The sequence below is a fragment of the Felis catus genome, chromosome F1 (genome assembly GCF_018350175.1).
Source record: "Felis catus isolate Fca126 chromosome F1, F.catus_Fca126_mat1.0, whole genome shotgun sequence".
In the NCBI taxonomy this organism is placed as follows: Eukaryota; Metazoa; Chordata; class Mammalia; order Carnivora; family Felidae; genus Felis; species Felis catus.
In genome coordinates this window covers 42,338,573-42,365,975 of record NC_058384.1, presented here as the reverse complement: position 1 = coordinate 42,365,975, position 27,403 = coordinate 42,338,573, and the positions used below count along the sequence as shown (strand labels likewise).

Here is a 27,403-nt window from a genome sequence, read left to right as displayed (position 1 = left end):
AGATTAGAACCCAGCCCATATAAGTCAGATTCTGGGGGCTTTCCACCTTATCTCATGCAGGTGTACTTCCACAGGTACAAAGCGGGAGACACCCTGGCAAGGGGCCACGTGCACAAGCACACAGCCCACACACCGTCCACCCCTCTCACAGACATGGGACTCAACAGGCTGAAGTCTTCTCCCACCCTTGCTCCTTGGGCTACCAGGTTGGGGAATGAGAACATCGACCTGAGGCCATGGATGCTGTCCCTCTTCATGGCAGCTGTTCACCCCTCTTTTGACCAAAAAAAGTGAAGCACTGAATGGCCCAGCCAGGCCCCGGCAAATGTCATACCTCTAGAATTGCAACCTCTTGACCTTGTGTGGGACCCTAGGGCCCCTCCAGGGCAGATTCCCAAAGGCAGGAGCTGTCTGCAATGTCCCTGTGCAAAGCCAAGAGCATGAGCCTGTGTTCGGAATCCTGGATCTGAGCCTTGGACCCCCCCACCCCCATTCTCTGAATTCTCTTGCCTGCCTGGCTTTATTTCCTTACTGCAAAAAGGCGGAGTTGGAGTCAGTGCCCTTTCCAACTGGACATCCTGGGGATCCATGACCTTAATGAGGCATGCCTCCCCATCATCTCCCCATTGTGCCTGGCCAATATGACAGCCACATATAGCTATTTACATTAAAGTTAAAATTAAGTGTCACACTAGCCATATTCAAGTGCTGGACGGTCACATGTAGCTAGTGGCCACTGCACTGGGCGGCACGGATACAGAACGGTTCCACTGTCTGGAAGTTCGGCTGGGCAGAGCTGGATTCTGGACAGCAATAATGATAGGGGCCTTGCGGTTGAGACGTTTCTGAAGAGGCCGAAGGGACAACTTGGGGAAATGGAAAATGGCCCCCTCTCTGTAGGCACTTTCCTGGATGGGGCAAGGAAGGTTCTCCCCCCTGGGCTGAAGATGAGTGAGGTACCCATTGGCACGCCCACCCTCCACATGCATCACCTCTCCCTCGAGTATATGCGTGGCGGGGGGGGGGGGGGGGGAGGATTTGCCTGGCGGGGCTTCCTGTAGGGAAGGGCCTTTGAGATGTAGCAGGGGACTCCTTTTTCAGGGACCGCGGACAGGGACCTAGGGCACAAGTGGGCGAGTCCAAGCCGACCTCTTGGCGGCAGCCGGATCTCCATCCTCCAGGCTGGAGTAGGGGCGCAGGAAGAGGCCTTCCCAGGCCCTGCCCCAGGCTGCCCAGGGGGAGCGGCCCCCGCCGAGCCGGGAGGAAGCAGGCCGGCCACCCCGCCGGCTCAGAGGCCGGAGAGCGAGCCCCCCGGCGGCGGCGGGGCCCGGGACCCGGGTGGAGGGGAGGTGGGGCGGGCGGGGCGGGGCGAGCCAGGCCCCGCCTCCTGCGTCACGACCTCCCCGAGGGCGTCACCCCCGCCCCGCGCCCCAGGTAGCGGCGGCCGCGGAGTCCGCGGCGGCCCGCGGGCCGGGGCGGGGGCGGGGCGGGGGGCGTTCCCGGGCCCCCGCCCCGCGCGGCCCGCCGCCCGTGATGATGTCACAATCGCGGCGGGCCCCGGCGTTCCCGGGTCGGCTTCGGGCGCAGATCCGAGCGGGCAGCGGGCTCCTGAGTCATGGACTTCCCTTGGCCCCTCCTCTACCACTCCCACCGCCGCGCCGGGCCCCCCCGCAGGGGCTAGCGCTCGCGCGGCGGCTCCGAGGGGGTGGGGCTGCTGGGAATGGCTGTGCCCCCTTCGGCTCCTCTGCCGTGCTCGCCCTTTTACCTGAGGCGGCAGGCGCCGTGCCCGCAGTGCTCATGGGGCATGGAGGAGAAGGCGGCGGCCGGCGCGGGCTGCCGGGAGCCGCCGGGCGCCCCGAGGGCCGCCGCCGTCCCTTGCTTCGGCATATCCGTGGACCAGGACGACATCCTCCCGGGCGCCCTGCGCCTCATCCAGGAGCTGCGGCCACATTGGAAGCCCGAGCAAGTTCGGACTAAGGTAGCCGAGCGGGCGCGGGGCCGGGCTGGGGCCCTGTCGGGGATGCGTGGACGTCTGTCCGTGCATCCTTCCGGGTGGCGCTTCCAGGGGCGCGCGGCTGCTGCGCAGGGCAGGGTTGCAATGGTGGTCCGGGCATGTATTTTGCTCCGTCTGTTCTGGTCCCTAAGCAGAGCCAGGCTCCCACCTCCCTCGGTCCCCACGCACACACACCCCCCCCCCACCCCTCCTCCCGGGGCTCGCGGGCTGCCGGAGGTCCACCTGCCCACCGTCAGCGTGCTGCGCGCGAGGGCCCCACCCCCTGTCGCCGCGCGCGGGTGCCCCTCGCTGCCCAGAGGAGCGCGCGCGGCCGGCACTGAAACCTGAGGAGGCAGGAACTTTTAAGGGACACCCCCCCCCCACATCCCCCCACACCCCCACCCCACACAAACACACATCCCTGCCCCTTCTCCACCCGGCGGTGGGAGCAAAGTCTCCAGGTTCTGAGCGGTTCCTGCCGGTCCCTGGAGCCACCGTGCAGAATCCGGCTAGCCCGGAGCCCCCAGCGCCCCAGGCTCCGGCTCAGCACCCCCACACAGGGCGCCTCCCCACCCCCAGCTGGGCACATTCTCAGGGACACAGATGTGGGCAGAGCCTCCCACTGAGGAGCCTCAGGCAGACTCCCCAGCTGATCTGCATCCTCTGAAGAGTCTTCACCTGCCCACCCTCCCTCAGGCCCTCTGGGAGCCGCCTGTGGAGGGAGGAAGGCGTCCTGAGCCGGGCACCTGCAGCCAGTGCTGGAGGGGCAGGTCTTCAGGATGGGGAAAGGCCAGGATCCCAGACCAGCTGCAGAGGCTGACACCTCTTGGGGGAAGGGATGGGTGGGTAGCATTTTCAAAATAAAAGGCCCACTTGGGTTGTAAGACCCACAAGCCACCAGGTACGTCCCAGGTGAATTCCAGCACAGATTGAACAGGCTGCCAGCCAGTCCCTCTTCTCCCTGCGCCTCACTTTCCCCACCTAGAGTTGGTTCACGTGTTCTCTAAAGCCCCATAAATTCCATGGTTCATTCCTTCTTGTCACCCTACCCCGAGAGTCTGTTCTCCCCAGCCCACGGCCTACCGTCTCTCCTGGTTTGGAGCTCAGAGGCCCCAAGGAGCTCTGACCACCAAAGCCCTGGGGTGGGTGTGGGTGCCAACTTCAGTACCTCCCGTGCCTCCGCTGCTGGATGGGGTGAGAGCAGCAGACAGCCCTCCGCCCGGCAGAGAGGCAGCCGGGTCGGAATGTACTCATCCCGGGCAGCTCCCGACCCTCCCTGGCCACATTCTGGTCCACAGAGGTTTCTTTCAGGAATGGGGGAGTAAATAGGGGGAGGGGGCTTCTACCCACCAAGGAGTGTGGCAGTTCCTCCACTGCCAAATCCCATCCACTAGAGGCAGACCCAGGAGAAGTGAGGCGGCCTGGGTTTTGTTTTTTGGTTTTGTGCTCGAACTCTTAAGTGTACCCCAAGCACCGAGGACAGAGTAAAGCATCAGGAACAGAAGGAACAATGCTGAGCTCTTGCTTAAGTGAGAGGGCTGAAGGATGGGGGCTTCTGTGCAGCTGTGCTCGGCATTCACATCATTCAAATGAGCACCTGGGCTGGGGAGCCTTGGGGCAAGCGCAGAGACCCTGCCCCATGCACCCTTGCGCTCCCCTCTCCCCCTGCTAGCGCTTCACCGATGGCATCACCAACAAGCTGGTGGCCTGCTACGTGGAGGAGGACATGGGGGACTGTGTGCTGGTCCGGGTGTACGGGGAGCGGACGGAGCTGCTGGTGGACCGGGAGAATGAGGTCAGGAACTTCCAGCTGCTGCGAGCACATGGCTGCGCCCCCAAGCTCTACTGCACCTTCCAGAACGGGCTGTGCTACGAGTACATGCGGGGCATGGCCCTGGGGCCCGAGCACATCCGGGAGCCTCGGCTCTTCAGGTGAGAAGGTTGCCCCCGGGTACCCTTCATTTCTACTATTCCTCGCGCCTTGGGCTTTGAAATCCTTGGCCAGCTTCCTTGGTGTGGAGGGGAGTCCGTGATTGAGTCATAAGGTCTGTGAACTTCCTGAAACTGCAAAATGTGTGCGCGTTTTTGTGCATTGCTCTGCAGAGAGGGGCGGTAGCTTTGCATGGATTTTCGCGGGTGACTGCTTCTTGGGGGCGGCAAGTGAGAATTTGGTGAACCTGGGACCAAAGGACCTGGTTCCCTAAGCGCAGCAGGGCTCTGCTTCCTGACCTCATGCCTCAGCTCTCTGCCCACCCCATGTCTGACCTGGAAACATCTTGGAGCCTTGGAAATGAAATCTGAGCCAAATCCCCAGAGCGCCCAGGGTTTCCTGCCCCTCCCCTCCTGCCAGGGGCTCAGGCATGCTAGGAGAATGGGCCGTATCCAGGGTGAGCCTGGTTTAGCAGCCCAGAGAGACACCATCCCTCCCCTAGTCTGAGCTTCTACCGGGTTCCCTGACAGAGCGGGAACGCAGGTTTGGGAAGCTGCCGAGGTTTCCTTACAGAGGCTCACAAGAACCCTTGACCCCCTGGGAGCCTCTCCCATTAAATGCCTGGATGTGTAGGACCCAGGAAATGGACTTAACCTTCAAGGCCCGTGGACGCCTCTGTAGGGTCTGGAAGGGGAGAGAACCAAGGAGGAGCCCATAGTGCCTTTTCTCTCCTCTAACCATTCTGGGCAGGGATGTGAGGCAGTATCCACCTTCCTCCCCCCTGTGCCACAGCCGCGTGCAGAGTGCTCAGACTACGGCAAGGTCCCAGGCAGGGTGAGGTTGACTCCTGATACTGGGGACAGCAGCACATCACAGAGGTCTGCCTGGGATCTCTGAGATTAGTCCCGTCCCACCCAAAGGGAAGGAGCCTTCCGAATACCAAGGGGGAAACAATAAAAACCCACCTAGGGACTAGACCAAGAAGTTTCTTTGCTTCCTCACCTGTTACCCAGTTAACCCCAAGTAAGCGCACCTGGCTTGTGGAGAACCCCTGGCAGGCCCTCAAGGGACTTAGAAGGGACTCTGAAATGCCTTCCCCTCCAGTGCTCACTGCCTCTGGGGCTGGTCAGGCCCTGGGCTATTTACATCCCGGTGTATGTTTTATCTATATGTGTACGTGTCTGTCTGTCTGTAGGTAGGGGGACATACAGACCTGCACAGTGGTCTTCTCAGGCTCTGGCTGAGCACCCAGCCTGAAGATAGGAGGTCAGAGCAGGGTGAGGGCCTGGGCAATCCTGGCCCGGCTTCTCCCACCCTATCCTCCCAGCTCTCCTTCAGTCTTGTGTCCTCACCAGATCACTCCCTGTCTCGGGCCACCTCTGTGAATCTGGTGCCGTGACTCATTCTCTCATGGAGACAAAGATCACTGTAAGGAAGATTGAAGGTGGATTTAGGTTCGGTAACAATCTTACATTTGGGAGAGAGCCAGAGATTGGGATAGGTGTAGGAGGTAGGCTCTTCCTTGATGATTTTCCAATCTTTCTAGAGTGAAGGTGGGTATCTGAGGAAGAGGCAAAGAGGGAAAGGCCTTTGGGAGCCACTTCCCCATGTTCTCCTGAACCCCCACCTCCTAACCTCTGCCTGCTGGGGCTTTGCAGCATAAAAATGCTGAGTGTTGAGGTTACTGTCATTGCTTCTCCAGACAACAGCCCTATTGATATTCAAGGAAAGGCTCTGTTCAGGCTCTAGTCGGAATCTTCCTTTGGGAAGGGAAGGCTAGGGTCTCAGGTCTGTTTCCCTGCCTTGCCTAAACCCTGGCCGGCTCCCTCCTGCCCCAGGGCCTCTAGCCTCTGAAAGCACAGCCTTCATCTCTCACCCACCCGGTGGCTGCCACGCCCCCTGCCCCCTCCACCCTTTAGGAGGTGGGAGCCTTGGGGGCTTCCGGAGGAGCCCCTAGACTGCCCTGTTATCCTGTTGGGTGATGGCCTGCCCCTTCCCAGGACCTGGCAAGGGGAGGGGTGTCCCTGGAATAGCTCAGTAACAAGGTTTCAAACAGCCAATGCCTTTGTTGTCTTTCCCAGTGATTATTATTCGAGCAACAGGCAGAGGCGAAGGAAGCTTGAATGTTGGAGGCTTGGCAGCCGGGTGGGGGGTGGGGCTCCAGAAGGGAGAGCTGGCAGAGGACTGGGGGAGCCCAGCTGGGATGCAGGGCCTCAGACGCTGGGGTCCTTATCAAGGCCCTCCCTCTCTGACCGGTCAGTCTTCCATCCACCCCCACCCTCTCCCAGCAGCCTTCCCCACCGCCCCCTCCTTCTTTCCCGGGACCTTGGATAATGTCCACAGGAGAACTTGAAAATAGAACGCTGGTTTGTTTTGCGTCCTTGGCACCCGGCCGCCAGCATCAACTCCCTGCCGCAGAGGAAGGGGCTGCCCTGGGCCGGCCTGCTCCCCTCCCCACCTTGGCCAGGCTGATAAGAGGCAGCCATTTCTTCCCTGCCTGGCATCACCACCCCCTGATCCCTCGGTGCCCTGCATTCACCTCCCCGCCCCCTCCCAGGGCATGGATCAGAGTCCAAGGAGGGAGGAGGGCCACTCCCCCCATCCCCAGGTGACCCCTCTGTCCCCAGGGGTTGCTGTGGGTACGTGACCCTGGGGGGGGGGGGGTGGACAGGGTCATTGACCTGTGGCCAGCGGCCCACTGTTTTGCCTTCCTGCTCCCTGAGGCAGCCCCAGCTCTGGTTCTGGAAAGGGTGCTGCCGGGCCAAAGGCCTTATCTCCTTTTCATGCCTTCTGCCCAGACTTGCCTTCTGCGGGAGCAAAAGCCCCTAAAGGATCTGTGATAGTTCCATACTCGGCCCTCTGGCTAGCCCCACCATGGACCCTGGAGGCCCCCTTTCTGGTCAGGGGGGGGCTGAGCCGGGATGGGCTTGCCCCATGCTGATACTGTACCCCTCCTGTTTTCTGCTGCAGGCTAATCGCCTTAGAAATGGCAAAGATTCACACCATCCACGCCAACGGCAGCCTGCCCAAGCCCACCCTCTGGCACAAGATGCACAATTATTTCACCCTCGTGAAGAACGAGATCAACCCCAGGTACAAAGAGCTGGGAGGGTTCGAGGCTGCTTCTGTCTCTGCCGCCTTAATGCAATCCCGCCTCCGTTCTTTAGGCTCCATCCGACCCCACCAGGAGGTTGAGGGGCTTCAGTCCTGACTGCTCTGTCTCCAAGCAGAGCTGAGCCGACTGGATCTCAGGAACTCAGATCCCCAGCTTTACACCTAAGTGTTCATTTCTCCTTGAGTCTTCGGGTTGCGGTAGAGACCGGGGTTAGGGACTGTCTTCCCCTTTACTTAAAAGGAAACTGAGGCTCAGAGCTTTACCCAGTGTCAGGCTCGTCCCAGGCAGGGTTCTGTTTCCCAGCCCAGGGCCCTTTCTACCTAAGCAGACTCCTGAGCAACCAGTAGGGAGAACCCAGCCTCTGAGAACGGGGTGAGGCTGAGTTCATGATCAGTCAGAAGAACTCAGCTCATCAGTTGACAAGCCCTTGGGACATCAAGACTCCTGCTACTTGCCTGGACGCCTCTTGTCCCCGTGTGCCTCTGGGGACCCTGCTTCCCACCTTATTCAAACTGACAGCTTGTAGTGTCCTCCCTGCTCTTTCCAAGGAAGGGGTGCTCCGCTCATCCCCAACATTGCGTTTCCCCAGCTAAGACAGGGTTCCCAGACAGCAAGGGAGGCTCTCTGGCCAGCAACTTGGGAGTCCTTTTAGCCTCCAGGTACCTGGCTCCCCAACATACCCTCGAGTGCTGGAGTAGGCATGGGGAGTTGGAGAGAAGAGTGTCCCCCCTGCTCCCTCCAGGAAAAGGCAGTAGTGAGTCTCTGATCCCTCCATGTTCCCTGCTGGGTTGAACATCACCCTTGTTCCAGAGGTTCATGGGAGTAGGGTACAGAAGAGGTTTGGGGGGAAGGTATCTCCTTCCCTCCTCTAAGATGACAGGACAATAATTAACTCGATCCCGATCATGTGTCACACACACACACACACACACACACACACACACGCATGATTTTATCTGGATCCTCCCATTTAATGATTATCAAGCACTGCTTTAGGACTATTTGTTCAGGATGGCCCACGTTCAGACCTTCTATGCCAAATGTTATCTCTGGGACAAGAGTCGCCTACCCCCTTAGGACTGAAACAGCACATGGAGAGCAGGATCCTGGGGTGTCTAAGTCAACAGGACCCTCTGATCACGTAACCCACCACTTTCATCTGACAGATGGAAAAACTGAGGTCTGGAGAAGGGGATGGGGCTTTTCCAAGGTCAGTGGCAGCTCAAGGGCTAGAGTCCAGGTTGGGTGCTTGGGCATGACCCTTGCCACCTCAGCTTCCTTTGACTGTACTGTCACCGTGCAACCTTCAGGAGTGACCTTGTTGGGAGCAGGGTGGTCCCTGGAGAAGAACTGACCAACTACCTTTGCTCTTGTTGTACCTTTGACCTCGGACAAATCAAGTTGTTTAACTTCTCAGAGCCTCTTTTGGGGTCGGTGCCTGCCCTAAACTGCCTGACCTATCCCACACGGGTAGTACTGAGCAGTGACCTGGACAAGACAGAGCTCTTGAGCTCCAGTCACAGGGTAATAACCCAGGTTTAGTCCTGCATTTCCCAAACGTTGACGGGGATTTTAAAACAACGAAAACCATGGCTTTGACATTGGCCCTGCCCTCAAGGAGCTTAGGAACCTTAGGAAGGAGCAAGGGTACATAGGACCTGCCTGTGCATAGCTACCAAAGAAGCCCGGGTGTATAATGCATGCGGGGGTGGGAGAACCGGGGCAAGTTTTCTCGGCAGAGGTAGCGGGCAGAGCTGGGAAGGGAGGCCACTCGGGCTGGAGGAGATGGAGAAATATGCTTGGCTCATGGGTGACGAGTGGCTGAGGGTGGTTGGAGCAGGCCTTCAGGAGGGATCGGGAAGGGCTACGGGAGGTGGGGCTGCAGAGGTGGGTTGGAGCTAGACTGGAAGGGCCCTTCCATGCCAGGTTCAGGAGCCAGGATTTCATTTAGCAGCGGGAAGTCATTGAGCCAGGGACCACGACTGTGGTTTAGGAAGAAAGCCCTCCTGCGTTGTAAAGGACAGCATCAGGTGGGATTTGGGGAAGCGGGGATAGGGACTTGAGGGGGGTGGCCAGCTCAGGGAGTGTTGAAACTGAATGGGCAAGATCTGGAACTAGGGCTCCCCACGTTTGAGCATAGCATTCCCCTGGGTGCTTGCTAAACGCAGGTTCCTGGCCCTGGCTGACCTTGGTGATTGACTGGGAGGTCTTGTGTTAGACCCTAGAATTCTGCCTTTGCCAGGTTCCTCGGGTGATTCTGAGGCGGGGGATCAAGGAACCACATTTTTAGGAACATTGCCCTGGGGCAGCTTCATCGGGGGGGGGGGGATGGAAAATAGGGGGTGAGTCAGAGACTTGGAATAGATTTGATAGCCTTGGTATTTGGTTGGGCATAGAGGTGTCTGGGGTGACTGGGACAATGGGGGCGGCAATCATTGCTTTGGGGGCATCAGGAGGAGATTTGGATGGGCTGAGTGTTATCAGGGCAAAGGTGATGGGCCAGGAAGCTCCAGCATATAGCCTACTGTGGGTACGTTTCCCCCCCTGGATCCTGAAAGCTGAGGACACTTGGCAGGGAGCAGTTTTTTCATCAGGAGGAACCCCCAGGCTTCCCTGGGGGCCCTGGAGCCCCTGTGTCCCCCTCCTGCTGCCTCTAGGGGACAGTCTGCCTGAGGTGTGATGGTTTCTGTGATGCGCTGGTTGTTACTGTTCTGCCAACCACACAGCCTTGAAAGAGTCTAGTGGTGTCCGGGCTGAAGGTAGCAAAGCTGGGGGAGTTTCAAGTTCTCAGGGGAGGGAAGCGGGGTGGCCAAGGGAGGCTGCCCAGGGAGATAGGAGGCCTGGATTGTTCCCACAGTAACCATCTGCGTGGCCTTGGGGTGGGTAAGGTGGGGGTCAGGCAGAGGTCAGAGCCTGGGCAGCAGGTATCTTAGATGTCAAAGATGTTTTTCAGGCTGAGACCTGGCCAAACCAAAGAAAGCCTCCTAATTCTTATCTTTAGATGGTCTTGGACCAAGAGAAAAAAATCTTAAAAGGTATCTTCTTAAGGAGAGCCAAGATTGAAACGCATCTTACGCAGACCAGTCAACACAGATAAACTCCAGTGAGGATAAAGGAAGGCCTCCCCCAGATCACCCCCCATTAACAGATTCTTCTGGCCTTTGCCGGGCCTTTGCAGAGCCTCTGACAGGGGCACCGAGGCCCTCACGGTTAGGAGGTTCGACTTGACTTTGGATCCATGGATAGGCTGGGGATTGCCTCTCTTAGGTGAGGAGGAAGAGGGTTCAGCTGTGCAAGAGACTTCTGGAAGCTGGAGAGCCTCTGTCTTTCCATGAGCCTCAGTTTCCCCATAGAGTTGGCCTAGAGGCCTAAGATCCTCTTTAGTTTTGACCTTCTTGAAGCCTGCCATTTGTCCTTCTCCATGGGGACGGGGGGATGCCTGCTAAACGCTCTTTGCCATGTTTCAGCCTCTGGACCGGGTGAGGGAGTGACGGGGCCTCCTTTGGGAGGATCAGGAGGACGTATCCCATTCTCCTCCTCCTGCACATTCTCTGGCCGCTCTGGATAAGAAAGCAAACAGGAGATACATGGAGATAGAACAGGAGATAAAACCCCAGCCTCCTCTCTTCCACCCACTGGTGGTTCTGGGGTTTCAAGGGCTGTGCTATTTGGTTTTTCAGTGTGCACAGACCTGTGTGCTTCCTGGGGACCAAAGTTCAGAGCATCCCAGCACGGTGTGCCCTCACCAATGAGGGCATGGCCTCTGTTACCAGCCCTGATCGACCCATTCGTTCACTTCTCCACGCGTGTTTCCTTCCGCAGTGGTGCGTCATGTGCTGCGGGTCGGGGCAGGGCACAGAGGAGGGGTGACCTCCATCATCTCTGTTCCCGCCCTCAAGTTGCCCACGAATGCACAGTCTGGCCTGGGTCGAGGAAGCACACGCTCGTACTTCCAGGCGGAAGGGACGAGTCGCTGGGGAGCTACAGAGCGAGTGCTGGGTTGAAAGGCCCTAATGTTCCCTTGGTCTTATAGGAGTGAGCCCAAGACGCAGATCGTTTGCTTTCTTAAGTGGGCCTGAGTGGTCTCTCTCTGAGCTGAGTAGCTAGGCTTTATGAGCTCTCTGGTCCTTTCCGCCTGTGACACCAGCCGCTGGAGAGGGAGGGGGACATACCAGGGCATACCTCTGCCTCCTCGAATGCCAGTGGGCCAGCCCCTCCACAGGGCCCTGTGACGCCTCCACAGACCGTCTAGTTTTAGGGAGCTACACCTTCCTCTAGGAATCTTCTAGCACGCTAAGACAGGCCTGTTTGCAGCTCTCCCCTCTGCCCTTGTTGTCTTAGTCTGGAATCATTGAATGCGGACGCTCATTCTCCCCTCCTGTCCTCTCTCTCTGCCTCCTTCCTTACCTTCCTATCCCTTCCACAAAGTAGCAGGGATGCCGTGGGCTCAGGCACTTCTATGCTTTGCGAAATGTTCTTATGCCCATGTTTTAATAAGCTTCTTAGGATAACTACAGGAAGTCAGGAGATCAGGAAGCCCTAGTGCCATTTTACAGATGACAAAAGTGAGGGTCTGAAGGGTGAGCCATTTGTCCAGGGCCCCTCTGCGGTAAATGGTAGCGATAAGGCCAGAGCTCAGGGCTCTTGAGGCCAAGTACCTACCTGTCTCCTATCAGCCCTCCCCTCACCGGCCACCTTTCTTACCACTGCCCAGCCTTTCTGCAGATGTCCCCAAGGTGGAGGTGTTGGAACGGGAGCTGGCCTGGCTGAAGGAGCACCTGTCCCAGTTGGATTCCCCTGTGGTGTTTTGTCACAATGACCTGCTCTGCAAGAACATCATCTATGACAGCACCAAAGGTACAGTTCTCTGGGTCTGTTTGGACAGCAGCAGGGCTCAGGCTGATCGATCAGCCGCCTTCGAGGTTCTGTTCCTCAGACTGGCACTTGGACAAGCAAAAGGAGACCTTCTAGTTTAGATCTCAAGGTGATCTAAGAAAAGGGGGTGCCTGGATGGCTCTGTCGGTTAAGCATCTGACTTCGGCTCAGGTCATTGTCTTGTGGTTCGTGGGTTTGAGCCCCGCATCGGGCTCTCTGCTGTTAGCGAAGAGCCCACTTGGGATCCTCTGTCCCCGCCTCTCTCTGCCCCTCCCCCACTCGTGCTCTTTCTCCCTCAAAAATAAATATTAAAAAAAAAAAGGAAAACAAATTTCCTCTTAGAAACCTCTGCCAAAAAAGAACTCAAAATCCTGGTTTGCAGAGGTCCTCAGTGTTAGGACACCTGAGCTATTCCTTCTGACCACATTTTGGGGTTCCAAGGACCTCTTGGATGGCCCAAACCTTCATGGAGCCAGAACTTTCCTGTGTTCCTAATGAGAGCTCCACCCCTAGGAAGTACTTACCTTTATTTCTGGCCCTTAGCCATGCTGAGGACAGATGCCTTTAGATGAGCAGAGCGTGAGGGTCCCCCTGTGTGAGAGGGACAGCCAGAGGTAGGGGGAGGGCAGATGGACAAAGAAACAGCTTAGAAGATTACCGCCGAGGAGGGTGTGTTAGGCCGGGTTGCTGCAGAGGCCAGCGAGAGTCAGTGGGTGCATTCCAGAGGCCCGTGGAAACGTGCCCTGGCCCTGTTTCCCTGTCTCCTGGGACCAACTTTTATTGCCTCTCTTCTACCTTGTAGGCCATGTACGGTTCATTGACTATGAATACGCCGGCTACAACTACCAAGCTTTTGACATTGGCAACCATTTCAATGAGTTTGCAGGTAAGAAGGGTATTAATTACCATTTGGTCTTTGTCCAAGTTGCCTTCCTTATGAAGGAAGGCCAGGTCCAGGGTGAGCATGAGAGGGGGGGTTGTGTACTTGCCGGGTGGAGGCTTAACAGCCCCCTGTCCTCCCAAATCTCACAACTCGTCTGGGGGAGGCACAGCCTGCCTGGAGGGAGCTCCAGATCTCATGGTGGGGGCCCGACCCACATACACAGAGCAGACCCCTGCCAGCCCGTATGGCAGTTTGGTACAAACCAGGAAAATGTGCCCTCTGTGGGATCCCTGAGGATACTCGGCTTGGCGTGTGAGTTAGAAAAAAACCCCGGGGCACGTTGCTGGCTCAGTCAGTGGAGCGCGTGGCTCTGCATTTCGGGGTTGTGAGTTTGAGCCCCACATCGGGTGTAGAGGATTACTTAAAAATTTTTTTTTAATCTCAAAAAAACCCACAAAAACAACTCCTTCCTCTGGGCAGACACAGCCCCTGCCGGCTGGGCCAGCCCAGGACAACCATAGTCTCTGCTTGCCTCCCTGCCCAAGCTTCCTGTTGCACAATTGTGAATGAGGATCCCGCTCGTGGATAAGGAGCAGAATAAGCCAGTGGCCCGATGAGAATAATCTAGGTGGAACTAGTTAAAAGTATACACCCTGCCACTTGACTGTCCAAGTTCAAATCCTAGCTTTGTTGCTTGCCCGCTGTGTGGTCCTTGGGCAGGTTACTTACCTTCTCTGTGCCTCTGTAAGGTGGAGCTATTATTAGGGCCTACTTCGTAGCATCAGTGTGAGATACACACACGAGTGTAGCACATGCTAAGCATCATATTGGCATCGGCTGCTGATGTCAGGCAGGGAGGCCTTCCGGCGGCCAAGGGAGACCGGCGCAGGAATGGAGGACGGGGGCGGGGGGGTGTTTCGTAGGGGTGGCCGATTGTTCAGTAAAGGCACAGTGTGTACAATCGCATCATTTGTGTAAAGGGAGCGGGGTAGGTTTTGCCAGCTTGAGGGCTTAATTGTTAAACAGTTTGGGGCTAAAGAGGCAACTCGTGGATGGAGCTTGGGCCCTGGGGCTGGAGGGACATCACCAGGCTGACAGCGTGGGATGCATGGTGTGCTCAGCCCCTGTGGCTTAGGACAGGTGAGGCACACCCAGGCCAGCTGTAAAGCTGCCACCTGGCCCAGCCTCAGCCACTCCCGGGCCCAATCCTGGCCCACCGTGTCCCTTCCATAACCTCAGGTGACCAGGTCTGTCAAGCTCTGATTGCCCCTGAGGCTGTGACTCCCTGGGGTGGCCACCAGCTGCATCTGGGAACCCAAGGGACCAGGGGGCCTCAGCTGGGCAGAGCAGCTACGCTGTGGGGTGTGGCACAGAGCAGAGGCTGGCACCGGCAGGACCCTGGGCCTGTGAGTGTTCGGCTGCCAGACCCACTGGCCTTTCCAGAAGGGCGATCTCTTAAGCATTTTAAGCCCTCCTCACCCACCACACAGAGCAAAGTCCAGCTGGAATTTCTCCAAAGGGACAGATTGCATCCTGCCCCCAAGTTGAGAATGAAGGAGGCAGATCCTAGCATGGGGGAAGGAGGAGGGCGGGGAAGGAGACTGGGAGCCAGGCGGGGAGCTCCTGGGCTCCTGGGAGCAGGGAGACCCAGTACTGAAAGTAGGAGAGGAGAGATGCAACCCTGAATTCACCTCTAACTGGCTCTGTGACCCGCCGCAGGCTTCTTCTCTCTGGGCCTTAGTTTCTACAACCGTGCAAGGAGCTTCTTTTCCAGCCATACTCTCGGGGCCCCAGAGACTGTGTTTCGCCAGGAATAGGAGAGAAGCTTGGGAAAGACAAGAAGGAAAGGAGAGGGAGGAAGAGACCATGGGGAAGGTGGCCGGGTCCTGGTCCTGTCTTAAACGAACCGCCGCTTTCTGTCCCAGCTCTGAAGCCAAGGCCTCTGCCACCGTGCCCAGGATATGGCTGGTGCGGACCGGGCTGGCAGCTTGAGGACTCGAGGAAGGGCAGGACCGGAAGGAATCGAAGCCATCTGGTTCCAAGCCCGGATGCATTTCTGAATCCTCTGAGAATTGGGGGGGGTGGGGGGGGGTGGGTAGAGATGCCTGGGAATCTGTTTCTACCAAGCTCTCTAGGTGATGTTTTTAGGTGGCCAGCTCAGCACTGGTGTAGGAAGCAGCGTCTGAGACGCCCAAAAGGAAGGGGCCTAGGCCAGTGGGAGGGGAGGTCTCGTGCAAGGTTAGTTAGCAACAGACCGAAGATGAGGATGCAGACGCGGTGCTGCGACCGAGCACCTCCTGTGGACCCTAGTTCTGTAAAGGGCACCGGGTACAGTGATGCTGTCTTGGGTGGGGGTGGGGATGGGGGGGCGGGTTCCCCGGCCCACCCAAGACGGTGTCTCTGTGCTTTCCTCCAGCCCACGGAAAGCTGCACACATTAGCCAAGTTGGGTGGTCGAGAGGCTGTCTTCCTGGGCACAGCCCCTCGGGGCAAAGCACATGGAGGTGCCGAGGGGAGCAGGGAACATCTGAGCTGGAGGACCCCCCCAGGTGGGCCCATCCCCCAGCAACCGCCTGCGGCCCCTTCCCCATCAGGTGTGAATGAGGTCGATTACTGCCGGTACCCTGGGCGGGACACCCAGCTGCAGTGGCTGAGCTACTACCTACAGGCTCAAAAGGGGATGGCCGTGACCCCCAGCGAGGTGGAGAGGCTCTATGTGCAAGTCAACAAGTTTGCCCTGGTGAGTGCCTGAGCCCGGAAGAGGGCAGGGGAGGGAGGGGCCCACCCGCGGTTCCCACCCGGTCACAGCCTGTGGCGGAGGAAGCAGAGCCCGGGGTTAGGTGTGAGGTCCTGGGGCCCCAGCACATGATCCCGAACCCCACCTAGACGCCCTCTTGGGCATCCCCATCTTACCGAGATGCCCTGTCCCCTGCTTTCCCCTACCCCATCAGGTCTTTCTCTTCTTCCTAAGGAAAGACTTCCAAGAAAGATCCCAGCTTCCTATTTCAGCAGTTCTCTCTTTTGGAGAAGTAGTTCTCTCTAGCCTTTCATGCTGCAGTTAAATGCTTGTGTTTTTTTTTTTTTTTTTTTTTTTTTCTTTGCCTTTGGAGAAGATAAGGAATGTCAGTTCTAATCCTCCTTGTTCACTACCTCTGCTGACTCAGAACTCTGTGTAAGCCTCTCCCGTCAGGCTCTTCCTGCTCACACGGTACTGAGCTGATGTTGAGTGGCATTTATCCAGGGTACCAGGTCTCCGTGGCGTGTGTCCAGGGGATTGCCAGCTAGGCTTAGTAATGCCAGCCATTGCATAAGCAAGAAGACAAGCCCACTGCTCCGGGTTTCCTAATACCTCAGTGGAGCTTAAGTAGAATCTTACCTGTCATTTTGGATTGCCTCCTGTTTCCCTCGTTGGCACAAAACTGATTCTCCATCGGGTTCTTCCTCTGAACTCTTCCACTTATGCCTTTCTCTTGCTACCATTTTTTAGTGATCATTTGTACTTGTTACTTGGTCTGTACCCATGGAAGGTCCTGCAAAGCGGAGGGAGGGGCTGTATAGCCAACCCCAGAGGACGTGGGGTGGGGGTAGGGGGCCCTGGCCTGGGATAGTAATGTCACTGCTGTGGCCTGGCCCCGAGGGTGCTTCTGGCCCTGGGGAGAGCAGTCGAATGCTTAGTCAAAGCCCAGACACAGGACTTGTTGCTCACACATCACTCCTTTTCCAACCCAACCCACCTCCTGACAGAAGAGGGAAAGGGGTGAAGGACAGTTAAGGGGGTCTTTCCTGATGATCACGGGACTGGGCCTGTGATCTGGTGCAGGGGTTCATTTCATCCTGGATACCTTGGCCTTGAAGACCCCAGGAGACTCCCCCGGGCAGGGGAGAAGCCAGGGATGGCGTTGTCCAGGCTGGGGGACAAGCGAGGGCCCTGGAAGCGCCACCCCGCCGACCCCTTCCTGGGGCAGTAGAATCGACTCCACCTTTTTCCCAAGGGTGCGAAGCCCCCAAATGCTGTCCAGTGACCTGACCTCCAAGATTTTCCCCTGACCTGTGCTGGGGAGACCCCATCGTGTCTCCGCCAGCAGCCTACTTCCGTGTCTTCCAGAGTGACTTTCCTCTAGCTGCGTGGGGTCCGTTACAGCAGTGGGTGATTGCCCTGCTGACTGACTCTGGTCTGTTTCCAGGCGTCTCACTTCTTCTGGGCACTCTGGGCCCTCATCCAGAACCAGTTCTCCACCATCGACTTTGATTTCCTCAGGTGAGTGCAGGGGCCGGGTTGGGGCGGCAGAGAGTGGGGGGAAAGGAAAAGCTTGAGCCGAGGGCGTGGGGGCAGAGAACAGGCCAGAGAGAGCATCCAAAGTCCCGTCCTCTGGTCTGCTAACCTGCTCCCATTCCAGCCAGCCCGTAGCCGGTGAGGTCACCACTCTGGGGGAAACACGTGAGCCCGAGAGTACCACTCTGAAAGTGGAAGTTCTCGAACCCTCCCCTCGTGCCTGGTGGGAGACTGCTTTTCCTACTACATCCTACGACCTCTCCTACTGCCCCTGCTCTCCTGCCAGCGCTCGTAGCCACGGGGCCTGCTGCTGAATGGAACTGTCCATTCCGTAACGGAGGGGACAGAGTTCCAGAGAGTGGAGGTGGCTCAGTGAGGTCACTCAGGGTTTGGCGCTTACTGCGTGGGCTGTCGGACCTCCTTCCGGGATGTATTAGGGTCTGTACTGAAACCATACTTGGATCTTGACCGCTGGCTCCACCGTGTAAGGTACAGATGTCCCTAAGGACCGGGAGTCCTTCTTGTCCTCCATTCTGGTCCGGTCTTCTTGCCCTTTCCTCCCCCCACCTGGCTTCACAGTGTTCACAACAATTAGAGAAATGCAAAGCACAGCCACCGTGAGCGGTCACCTCACGCCCGTCAGGACAGCTGCTATCAAACAGAAAACCAGTGTCGGTGAGAACGCAGAAAATTGGAACCCTTGGGCCCTTCTGGGGGGAACGTAAAACCGTGCAGCTGCTGGAGAAAACCATGCTGTGCTTCCTTAAAACGTTAAAAATAGAGTTCCTGTGCAATCCAGCGTTCTCACCGCTGGGTACGTGGCCAGAATGGAAAGCAGGGTGTCAGAGAGATACCTGCGCGCCCATGTTGATAGCATTATTCACAACAGCCAGGAGGCAGCCGTGGGTGGCTGAGTAGATAAACCAAATGTGGTATGCACCGACGATGGAATATTGCTCAGCCTTTTAAAGACAGGAAATCATGTCGCGTGCTACAACGTATGACCTTTGAGGACATGGTACTAAGCGAAACAAGCCAGTCCCCAAAAGATCGATACCATAGGATTCCACTTTCACGAAATAACTAAATTATTTAATAACTTAGGGGGCGCTCAGTCACTAGAGCCTGTGACTCTTGATCTCGGCGTTGTGTGTTCGAGCCCCACCTGTGCGGTGGAGTTTGCTTGAAATTTAAAAAAGAAACCGAGTGGAGGGGTGGTTGCCAGGGGCTGGGAGGAGGGGGATATGGGAAGTTGCTGCTTCATGGGTACAGCGTTGCAGTTTTGCAAAACGAGAAAGTCCCAGAGATCTGTTGCATAACAATATAAATGTACTTAACACTGCTGAACTCTTAAAAAAAATTGGGGAAGAGCGGCTCCAGTCTGATCTAAGAAGAAAAATAAAATAGTTGAAGTAAAAAAAAAAAAAAACGAAACATCCGTCTGCCCTGGGGTTGAGCTGGTGAGACTGCCTTGTGGTGTGAGCGCCCCCAGTGGGGCCCAGTGGCTTTTCTTCTCACTCCAGGCTCCCTCTGGTCTCCTGGCAGGTACGCAGTGATCCGATTCCACCAGTACTTCAAGGTGAAGCCCCAGGTGTCAGCCTTGGAGATGCCAAAGTGACCAGCTTCCCCATCTCTCCCCTACCCATGCCTGGCAGGACCTGTGCTCCAGGGTTCACTTCTGCTCTGGGGTCCGCGCCCTCGGACAAGGTGGGAGAGGGGACAGGTGGGTGTCCAGGGCGAAGGCTCCGCCCCTGCCCCCCAGTGGAAGCTGCTGGAGACCACATTCTTTTGTTGGGAGGGGCTGAGACGCCCCGGCTCTGGGGGGTCCCCTTCACCTTGCCAGATTGGGGGGTGGTGGGGTGGGGGGATTGGGGAAGTGCCTGTAGTCGGCGGCGGGGGGGGGCCTGGACCACAACCACCCCTTGGGAAGCCCAGTATTCACGGCCTCGGGCCATGCTGGAATCTGGGCTGCCTTAGATGTGTCTTTGACCTTCCTGGCTTAGGGGAAAGGGGAAGGTGGGAGGGCTCCTTTCTACCTCCAGTGCCCTGAGCCTCCAGCCCATCTCCCCCTGCATGCCCCACGTGGGAGGTGCTGAACCCAAACCAGCATCATGCCATCTCTGACAGATGGATGTACATAGCTTGGGGGGATGGTCTAGAACTGGGTTTGACGGCTCCCCCCCAAGCCGCCTCATCTGAGATCCCTCCCTTTCTCCAAGCCAGATCCAGTCAAACAGCCCCTTCCCAGACCTCAGCCCCAGGACCCGTGCTCCCCTCCCTCACCCTTTTTGCTCCGTTGCTTGTGTTCGGTCCCTCTGCCACCCACCAGGAGGGAAGGCAAGGGAGGGGTGATGTCCTGGGGCTCCACAGCCCGGCTTTGCTTCGTGTTTGGCCCCAGGGGGTGTAGCAACGGGTGGGGTGGCCAACAGCAGCCAGCAGACTCCTGCCTTGTGCCCTCCAGGCCCTCATTTCCAAGATTTGTCTACCTTCTGTCCTAAAGCTGACCCAAGGTCTTCCCACTAGGAAATTAGTGGGCGCTAAGGGGCAGGGGCCGGGGGACCTCCAGGGCTTGCCCGGGCACACGAGGGCCTGGGTCGGAGGGGTCGTGAAGGTGCTGAGCTCATGGCCCCAGCTTCTCAACGGCCGCCACCTCCTTTCTGCCCTCACGGCCTCCTGGCTCTGGCCCAAAAAGTGACTCATTTGTAAATTCTCATGGTTTTCTGCATTAAAATGGCCATTTCTGGACCACTCTGGTGTCTGAGTGCCTATGGTGAGGATCTGATGTATAGGGTATGACTAGTTCTCCCGCAGTGGGGGTCGGGGGGTGCTGCAACCTGCTTCTTCATGGTCTTTCCACCCCGGTCTCCGTGCGCCCGGCTCGCCGAGGCCTGGCCTGCTGGTTTCCCTGCTCTTCTGCCTTTGACCGTCTGGCTAGAGGTGACCCCAGGAGGGTGCTGCTACCAGGGAGCTAGGCTGTGGCTTCCTGGCAGGTGGTGAAGCAGTGAGACCCTGAAGGGGAGCACTCGAGACTCCGTCCCGGGCCACCACTGGCTCCTAGCTGTTGAGGGGGAAGGGTGCTGTCCTGCTGGCTAGCCCGCAAGGATGATTTCTGGACCCGAGGTGTCGCTTTCTCACGAGGCCGGAGGGGCGGGAGAGAAGCTCCGAGGTGAGCGGGGCTGCCCCCTCTGAGCAGCCCAGGTTGCTATGGCTGCACTCCTTCCACGGCCCCCCAGAAGGTACCCAGTGCCCTTAAGAGTGGCAACAGCAGTGGCCGCCTGCCAGGTAGACTCTGGCTGTTTGGCTTTTGCCGACAAAAGTACCGGATGCCATGGCAACCGCTGGAGCGGAGCTGGCCCCAGCAGCTGGGGCCTTCAAGGTCACGGTGATCCAGTAGGGCCGGGCCCCCGGGCACAGCCGTCCCAAGCCCAGGAAGGGTAGTCACGGAGGACGCGGGGAAGGATGTGCCCCGGCCTGGGGACCGTGCCAGGGCTGGGCAGGTAGGGCCCCGGAGGGGTACCGCGGGGTCAGGTGCTCATGCACGGGGCCTTCTCGTGAACTAAATGGCAGTGCCCACCCTCCTTGTTCCTCTCAGAGCCACCTCTGGAGCTGAGGGCAGAAATAACCACTGTGAAGGCAGCTTCGTTCCCAGCTTCCTGGGGCCTTGATGTCACAGCGTTGGAGACGGTTTGCAGTGGTGAGCAGGAGCTGGCTGGGACAGGGCCCCCCGGGTACCATCCTGTGCCCCTACAGCCCTGGCCACCAGCTGCACCAAAGGACTTAAGCTGGCAGGTACCATCTCACTGCCTTAGAGAAAACATCCTCATTGCTCCAGTTCTCCGGGGGAGGGGGGAAGCTCGGGACACCCCTCCCCCTCAAAGCCTGGAGTCCTGGCCTTTCACTGCCACCCCAGACTGACCAGCACCCCTGCCCCCTGGTTCCAAGGGCCAGGCTGTGGCAACCCCGGGGGGAGGGCAGGGCTCCACTCCCTCAGGCCTTCCTTAGGGTCTAGCAGGAGCTCGGACCCTCGGCCTTTGTAGGAGACAGAGCAGAGCAGAGGCTCACGCCCCAGCCTCCCTGGTCCTGACCAGCATCTTCTATTCCCCGCCTCCCTGCCTACCTGACCCTGTGGTGCCTCTCGGGGAGACAGGGCTCCAACCAGAGGTCTTCGTGGAGGGCTCTGTCCATCCTAAGAGGATGTGGGGCACGTGAATCCAGCAGCTGGAAAGGAGGGCAGGATAAGGGATCCTATAGTAGGAGGAGGACAGTATTGGCCTCAGTCTCCCCTAAGGCCACAGAGGACTTGGGAAGAGGGAAGGGAGACGAACTCAGGACTGGCAGGCAGGGTGTGAGGGGGAGCCAGGCTGGGAGTGTCCTGATGGACTGCCCTGATTTGGTTAGGAACACAGTGTGCGGGGTGGTGTGGACCGCAGGGTGGGAGGCCAGGACAGAGGAAGTTAAGATGATGAGCAATTCTCCCCCCTGACCGCTAGGGGGCAGGCGCCACAGTCAGCCACGCTCCTCTTCCGGAGGACCATCTGTGTCTTTCGCTGGGTGGCCAGCGAGGCTGGAGAGGACAGGGGGTTGTGAGGACAAGGAGAGGAGACCCAAAGCTCCGGGAAGGTAGGCTGGGAAAAACCAGCAAAGGCCAGTAGCCAGGACCCTCCCTAGATCAAAAGGCCAGGACTTCATTCCTTGACGGAACCAACCACATCTAACTTCTACCACCTCCCTGGTTGTGAACACACAACCTCTCTTAATCCAACCCAAATCTGACTTCCATCGGAATTGCCCTTCAGCTTTGCTGCTCCATTCCACCTTAAGGGGATTAATTTTTGACCCTATCAATCATTATCAATATGCACTTTGAAAGTTGGTTATCAGCCCTTTGAAGTCCAGTGGACTGTCCTCTTAGATACATGTTTGAAATCCTCCTTCAAAACCTGAGGTCGCAGAGCCCTGAAGCACACCACTAGCTCCCTTGCTTCATTAATCAGTATCCTGGGGCCTCCTACATGGGAGAAGGCTCATGTGGATGGCCCGAGCCCAGGATGAGGGCCCACAGCTCTCATGAGATTTTCAAAGGGCTCCTTCTCCACAAGGGGACAAGAATTGTGGGTAAAGCTTAGCCTCGGTGTTTTCAGATGAGCATGATGAAGCCCAGAGGGGACACCGGACCCTCTGCCAAGGCCACGTGGCTACTTCTAGAGAGAACCCAAGTTTCCCTGACTCCCTACAGTGCTCTCGCTACTGCCTTTTTTAGGATCTGGGTGGGCAATCTGTGGAGGGTCTGGCTTACCTCCTTGAGGCAGGGGCAGTGTCTTCGCAGTGCAGGCTCTGTGGGTGGTGGCAGGTCACTCCAGAGGCTTGGTCTGGTCTTCCCTGGCCTCCCAGGCCCGAAGCTCCCCAGTGTCGCCACAAGGGGGCAGTGGTGGCTGGGCTGGCGGCACATGTAGAAATTCTGGACCTGGGCCAGCCTCCCTCCCTCCCCCGCACAAGGGCCAGATTCTGAAATGGTCTGTCTTTATTATGCCAACAGAAAACAAAAAAAATCCCCCAAGTGTAAACAGGAGAAATGTGCTGGTTAAGTTACTCATCATTATCTTATTATTAACAAAATAAAGCACTATCTATGTTTACAGTCATAAAAAAAAACAGCCTGGAGAGAAGTTGGGCTGGAGGGAAGGGGGGGCAGGGAGAAGATGGGGGGCAGGCCCAGAATCCACATCTGCCCCTGTGGGATTTGGGGTTCCCTTCCCACCCTGATCCAAGGGCTGTTCTGGATCTTTGGAGTCAGGTGCCAGCGGGATGTGATTTTCTTAGGGAAATGACCTGTCCCAAGTGAGCAGGAGGAGCTGAGGCAAGGTCCCCAGTGTTAGTAGGGGAGAGGAGAAGGCTGGTGGAGAGGCAGTCTTCCCCTCGCTGACCCCTTCCAAGGAGGAGGAGCCCCCCTCCCACTCCCTACTCACCAGCTGCCACGGGGGGAGCCCTACTCTCCATCAATCCTCCTGTCCCCAACTCCTGGCACTCAGGTTGGGACCAGGGACTGGGGCACCAAGACAGAGGCCCTTGAAGGCTGAACACATTCCCACATTGCTCGAAGCTAAAAATGGCTCTGTGGGAACCAAGCCTAGGGCAGAGTCGGGGAGGGAGTGAAGGGACGGTCAGGAGAGGTCAGGGCGGCTGGTGGGCCCAGGGGCCTTACGGAAACCCAGGCTGACCAGCGATGTCAAAAGGGGCAGAGGCCGAGGCCAAGAAAGGGACAGAGACAGAAGAACAGCCCTGCAGAGAAACAAGGACAGGAACACAAGGACACACAGAACCTGAGACACCCAGACTGACAAAGAGGTAGCAATTTGGGGACAATGAAGCACAGGAAGAGGCCCCCAGAGAAGCAAGAGGTGGCATCGAGAGAGACACCCACAGGAACTCAGCAACGGTGCCTGGCACACAGCAGGCACTCAATAAATACCTTGTGCAATGAATGAGCGGATGGAAATACACACACGAGCATGTGCACACACCTACATATACACACGCACACACACTTCCAGCAGCCAGAGGCACAACAGGCTGGGCAGGAGATATAAAGACAGCGAGGGACAGCCAGACCTTTCTGCACAAAGTGATCCTATGATAGAGGAGCGATCTGGTGGCGGGGGGGGGGGGGGGGGGGGGGGGGGGGGGCGTGAGGAGGGGCGTGGGAGGGAGGGGGTTGGTCCTACAGGGGCTGGTCCAGCCAGGACAAGAATGGAAACCAAGCGCGTGGCCCCAGGGGGACAGGTCTGGAGCTGCCATACCCCTGGGGTGACAGACCTGCAGGAAGGGAGGGTCACACAGTGTCCGCTGGCCACGAGCCCCAAGGGCCATGGCGCTCGGCCCATCGCCACTCTACAGGTCCTGCCCACCTCGGCCAGCAGCTCCTCGGGTGCGGCCACAGGGGAGGTGGGGGGGCATCTCCCCTCAGGAGGCTATCTACACGTGCACAGCTGTGCTCGTCTCCCGGGCATGTCCAAGTACCAACGTAGTCCAGGCCGGCTGGCTGTGCCCATCGGCTTGGGGCCGGGATCAGTCTGTAAGCACCACCAGCTCCCCGTCGCTCTTCTCCTCGCCCTCCGAGTCCTCGTCCTCGCTGTACCGGTATATCTCGCCGTCAGCCACCGAGTGCCTGTCTTCCGCGGCCTCACCCTCCTCCCTGAGGCTGCAAGTGTTGACGATGACAGGCATGTTGGGGTCCAGGCTCCGGGGCACGTAGTGCTCCACCAGGGGTTGAGCCAGGGGCACGCCTGCCACCCGAGGGTACAGGACATCGGAGGAGCTCATCTGCAGCTGGCCGGCCTGGGGGCTGCGGGGCAGAGAAGCAGCACGCGGGCAGATGGACCCCCACTTTGCGCCCCCGATCCAGCCCGCTTCAGGGCATGCCCTCCCCCCCCCCCCCCCCCAAGACCCTTACGGCTCTGAGACACGCACACAGCCACCTGGCTTGCTTGCTGACGGCCAAGTTCATTGTCCGCAACAGCGGACACATGCTTACACATGCAGGCCCGGGAACCTGAGCGTGTTCAACAGCTATTCCTGGAGGTTCCTGTGTGAATCCAGTTTTCGGAGGTTCTATATTTCAATGCCCGGGGGCGGGGGCGGGGGCGGGGGTGGGGGGAGGAGCCCCGTTTAAAAGAATCCATGCAGGCGCTTGCTTTTGTCAAGTCGGGAACCCTCTGTATAATAAGCACCTTCATTCTTAGTATCCTTGAGGTTTTTTTTTTTTTTATTGAGTTTGTGATTCACAGGCACACTTCTCCAGGTACACGTGGCCAGTCTCCCACAGTCAGTCACAATCCTATACCCTGAGCCACCGGGCCACCCCTGCGGCCACACACGCAGGCCCAGGCAGACACAGATAACGCCCACACACATCGATGCTCCACGCCGACAGACAGCACCGCTGGAGTCACACTCAAAGGCATGCCCGCCACACACTAGCGGCCACTCACAAGAGCAGCAGGGGCACGGGCACACGCACAGGGGGTCAGCCGCCTACGGAGGGCCTACTCACGGGGTCACGTAGCTCTGGCGGGCGTCCTGGCGCCGGGTCCTCATCAGGGCTTTGTATTCGCCCACCCGCAGCCGCTTGCCCTCCACGATGCAGGTGCGCTTGGGCCGAGGCTTGTACTTATAGTCCGGGTACTTTTCCAGGTGCTGCCGGCTCAGCCTCGCCTGCTCCTCGTAGTAGGGCTGCTTCTCCTGGTTGCTCATGGACTTCCAGCGGGAGCCTGGCCCGGCCCCCAAGGGGTAGGGGTGGGGGGGCAGGCGGTCAGTGCTGGGCTTGGCTGACCACCCCCAGCCCCCTGCATGCCCCAAGATTTTGGTCCCCAGATGGGTCGACTAGGTGATAGATGTGCAAGCATTTAGCAAGGACCCGGCCCAACATGGGTGCCCCTCGGATGTCCAGTTGAGCGAATGAATGAAGCTGGCACGTATATGGGTGTCCATATACGGAGTAACCACATGCCAAACTACCCAGCAACTTCTGGGAGGCCTCTGGTCTGCGAGATTTGCATGAACAGAAGAGCAGCCAACCCCAGGCCCCCTGCTGAGGACAAACTACCTTGTGAACTCTTGGTTCACAAGAGACAGAAGAGCCTCAGTCTTGAAAACAACTGCCACCTTCTAGTCCCACCCCACCTGCCTCCTTGGCTTCCAATCAGGACACAGAATTTTTGAAAACAAATCTTTCTACTAGGGGCACCTGGGTGGCTCAGTCTCTTAAGCCACTTCAGCTCAGGGCATGATCTCATGCTTCATGGGTTCGAGCCCCGCGTCGGGCTCTCTGCTGACAGCTCAGAGCCTGGAGCCTGTTTCAGATTCTGTGTCTCCCTCTCTCCCTCCCTCTCTGCCCCTCCCCCATTTGTGCTCTCTCTCGAAAATAAACATTTAAAAAAAATTAACTTTCTTTTGACTGGCTTAGGCAGAACAGCATCCAACTTTTTTTTCTTTTCTTTTTTTTTTTTTTTTTTTTTTAAGGAGAATCCAACTCTTGATCTTGGGGTCGAGTTCAAGCCCCGTGTTGGATGTACAGATTAAATATATAATATTAAAAAACAAAACACCTTTCTAGGGACAGCCCAAGAACACCAATCTTCCCTGTTTCCTGCCAGAGCCAGAGCTCCAAAGGTCCAGGCAAACAGAACAGCTTAGGGAGAGATCAGGGGCTAAAGAATATATACACACGTACCACACTCCTCAGTTCTTGGGGTGCAGAACAACCCTACAATGGTACGACACCCCAGGACCCAGCTGCCCCACGTCCTCCTGCCTGACCCCCACACCCCACCAGACTCCTCTGGAGCTCAGCGTGACGGGGACGGTCGCCCAGCAAGCCCCAGGTAAACCCAGCTGGCTCCTGCCACCAGGTCTTGCTGGCATGGCCCCTGGAGCCCCGAGAGCCCCTACCCACTGGCCCTTACCAAGGATCTTGCTGATGCTGGAGTTGTGCATGTCCGGGAAGGCTTGGAGGATCTTCCTTCGCTCATCTTTGGCCCACACCATGAAGGCATTCATGGGCCTCTTGATGTGGCTGCTGTTCCGGGACTCAGGAAAGTGGCGGGAGCCTGGGGGGCAGGGGTGGAATCAGCCAGGCAGCGCAGCCCCTCTGGGGTAGGGCTGGCAGAGACCTCCCTTACTTGACCACTAGGGGGTGACGGGGAGGCTCCCACGCAGCCAGGGACACCGGAAGCAAGACCTCAGCAGAGGTCCAGCCAGGGACCCAGAGACTGACAAGGGACAGACACGGGAGGGGACCTCAGAGACAGACTATGGGAGAAAAGGCACTGGGGAGAGACACAACCTGACCCACCCTGGCCCCTGTAGGAAGCAGACGTGGGCCCTCCCGCCCATCAGCCCGACGCCCTGGGCCCTCACCATCCATGTCGCAGCCCAACATGGCTTCTTCGAGGGGGTGCACACAACTCTCCTCCAGCCGCTCCTTAGCCGGGGACGTGTCCAGGCTGATGAGGTCCTGGGGTTGACAGACGAAATCTGTACATCAGCCCCTCTGCATCACCCCATAGCCATCCCTCCAGTAGACTCAGACCGAGTCTTCAACCCCAGCCCCCAACCTTCCCTGCGCCCTGCCCCAGTGCAGGGGGGCTCCCCATACCTTGCGGAAGGGGGTATTGGGGGAGCTCTCTAAGGTCCCACTGTGGCCATGCAGCAGCTGTCGAGCATCCTGAATGGCTTTGGTGACAGCGTCCCCTTCACCAAGGAAGCCTATGGGAAAGGGGGGGAGGAGGAGGAGAAAGGGGGGGCGGGGAAGCAGAGGGGGTCAGTCGGGTTCACACC

General features: G+C 58.0%; 2 protein-coding genes across 8 annotated transcripts in view; one reads left to right on the top strand and one right to left on the bottom strand.

Annotated features, from left to right (window-relative positions):
• The first annotated feature begins 1,522 nt into the window (after positions 1–1,522).
• On the top strand, positions 1,523–20,857 carry ETNK2 (ethanolamine kinase 2). 2 transcript variants are annotated; one of them, XR_891284.4, is made up of 9 exons: positions 1,523–1,978; positions 3,666–3,925; positions 6,894–7,016; positions 11,753–11,895; positions 12,716–12,799; positions 15,390–15,535; positions 16,980–17,053; positions 18,614–18,791; positions 20,661–20,857. XR_891284.4 is itself a non-coding variant. In XM_006942899.5 (8 exons), the coding sequence occupies exons 1-8, from the start codon at positions 1,721–1,723 to the stop codon at positions 18,684–18,686; spliced, it is 1,161 nt and encodes a 386-aa protein (XP_006942961.2). In that variant the 5' UTR covers positions 1,523–1,720; the 3' UTR covers positions 18,687–19,816. The 2 variants fall into 2 exon arrangements, 1 of the variants encoding a protein (XP_006942961.2); XM_006942899.5 differs by lacking the exon at positions 20,661–20,857 and having other exon boundaries at positions 18,614–19,816.
• A 1,714-nt stretch (positions 20,858–22,571) lies between these two features.
• Positions 22,572–27,403, bottom strand: part of SOX13 (SRY-box transcription factor 13) — a 46,832-nt gene continuing 42,000 nt past the window's right edge. For all 6 annotated transcript variants that reach the window (XM_045049418.1, XM_023247976.2, XM_023247977.2 and 3 more), the window contains 5 exons: positions 27,222–27,331; positions 26,984–27,080; positions 26,530–26,673; positions 25,119–25,335; positions 22,572–24,410 (listed from right to left, as the gene is read on the bottom strand). In XM_045049418.1, the coding sequence (XP_044905353.1) occupies positions 24,134–24,410; positions 25,119–25,335; positions 26,530–26,673; positions 26,984–27,080; positions 27,222–27,331 (845 nt within the window). In that variant the 3' untranslated portion in view covers positions 22,572–24,133. The remainder of the gene's footprint in view (positions 24,411–25,118; positions 25,336–26,529; positions 26,674–26,983; positions 27,081–27,221; positions 27,332–27,403) is intronic.

Excerpts from the sequence above, each read along its gene's own strand:
- ETNK2 (XM_006942899.5), top strand. The coding sequence starts at position 1,721 with ATGGCTGTGCCCCCTTCGGCTCCTCTGCCGTGCTCGCCCTTTTACCTG. Across the intron at positions 1,979-3,665 it reads CCGAGCAAGTTCGGACTAAG|CGCTTCACCGATGGCATCAC; the intron begins GTAGCCGAGCGG and ends TCCCCCTGCTAG. Across the intron at positions 11,896-12,715 it reads CATCTATGACAGCACCAAAG|GCCATGTACGGTTCATTGAC; the intron begins GTACAGTTCTCT and ends TCTACCTTGTAG.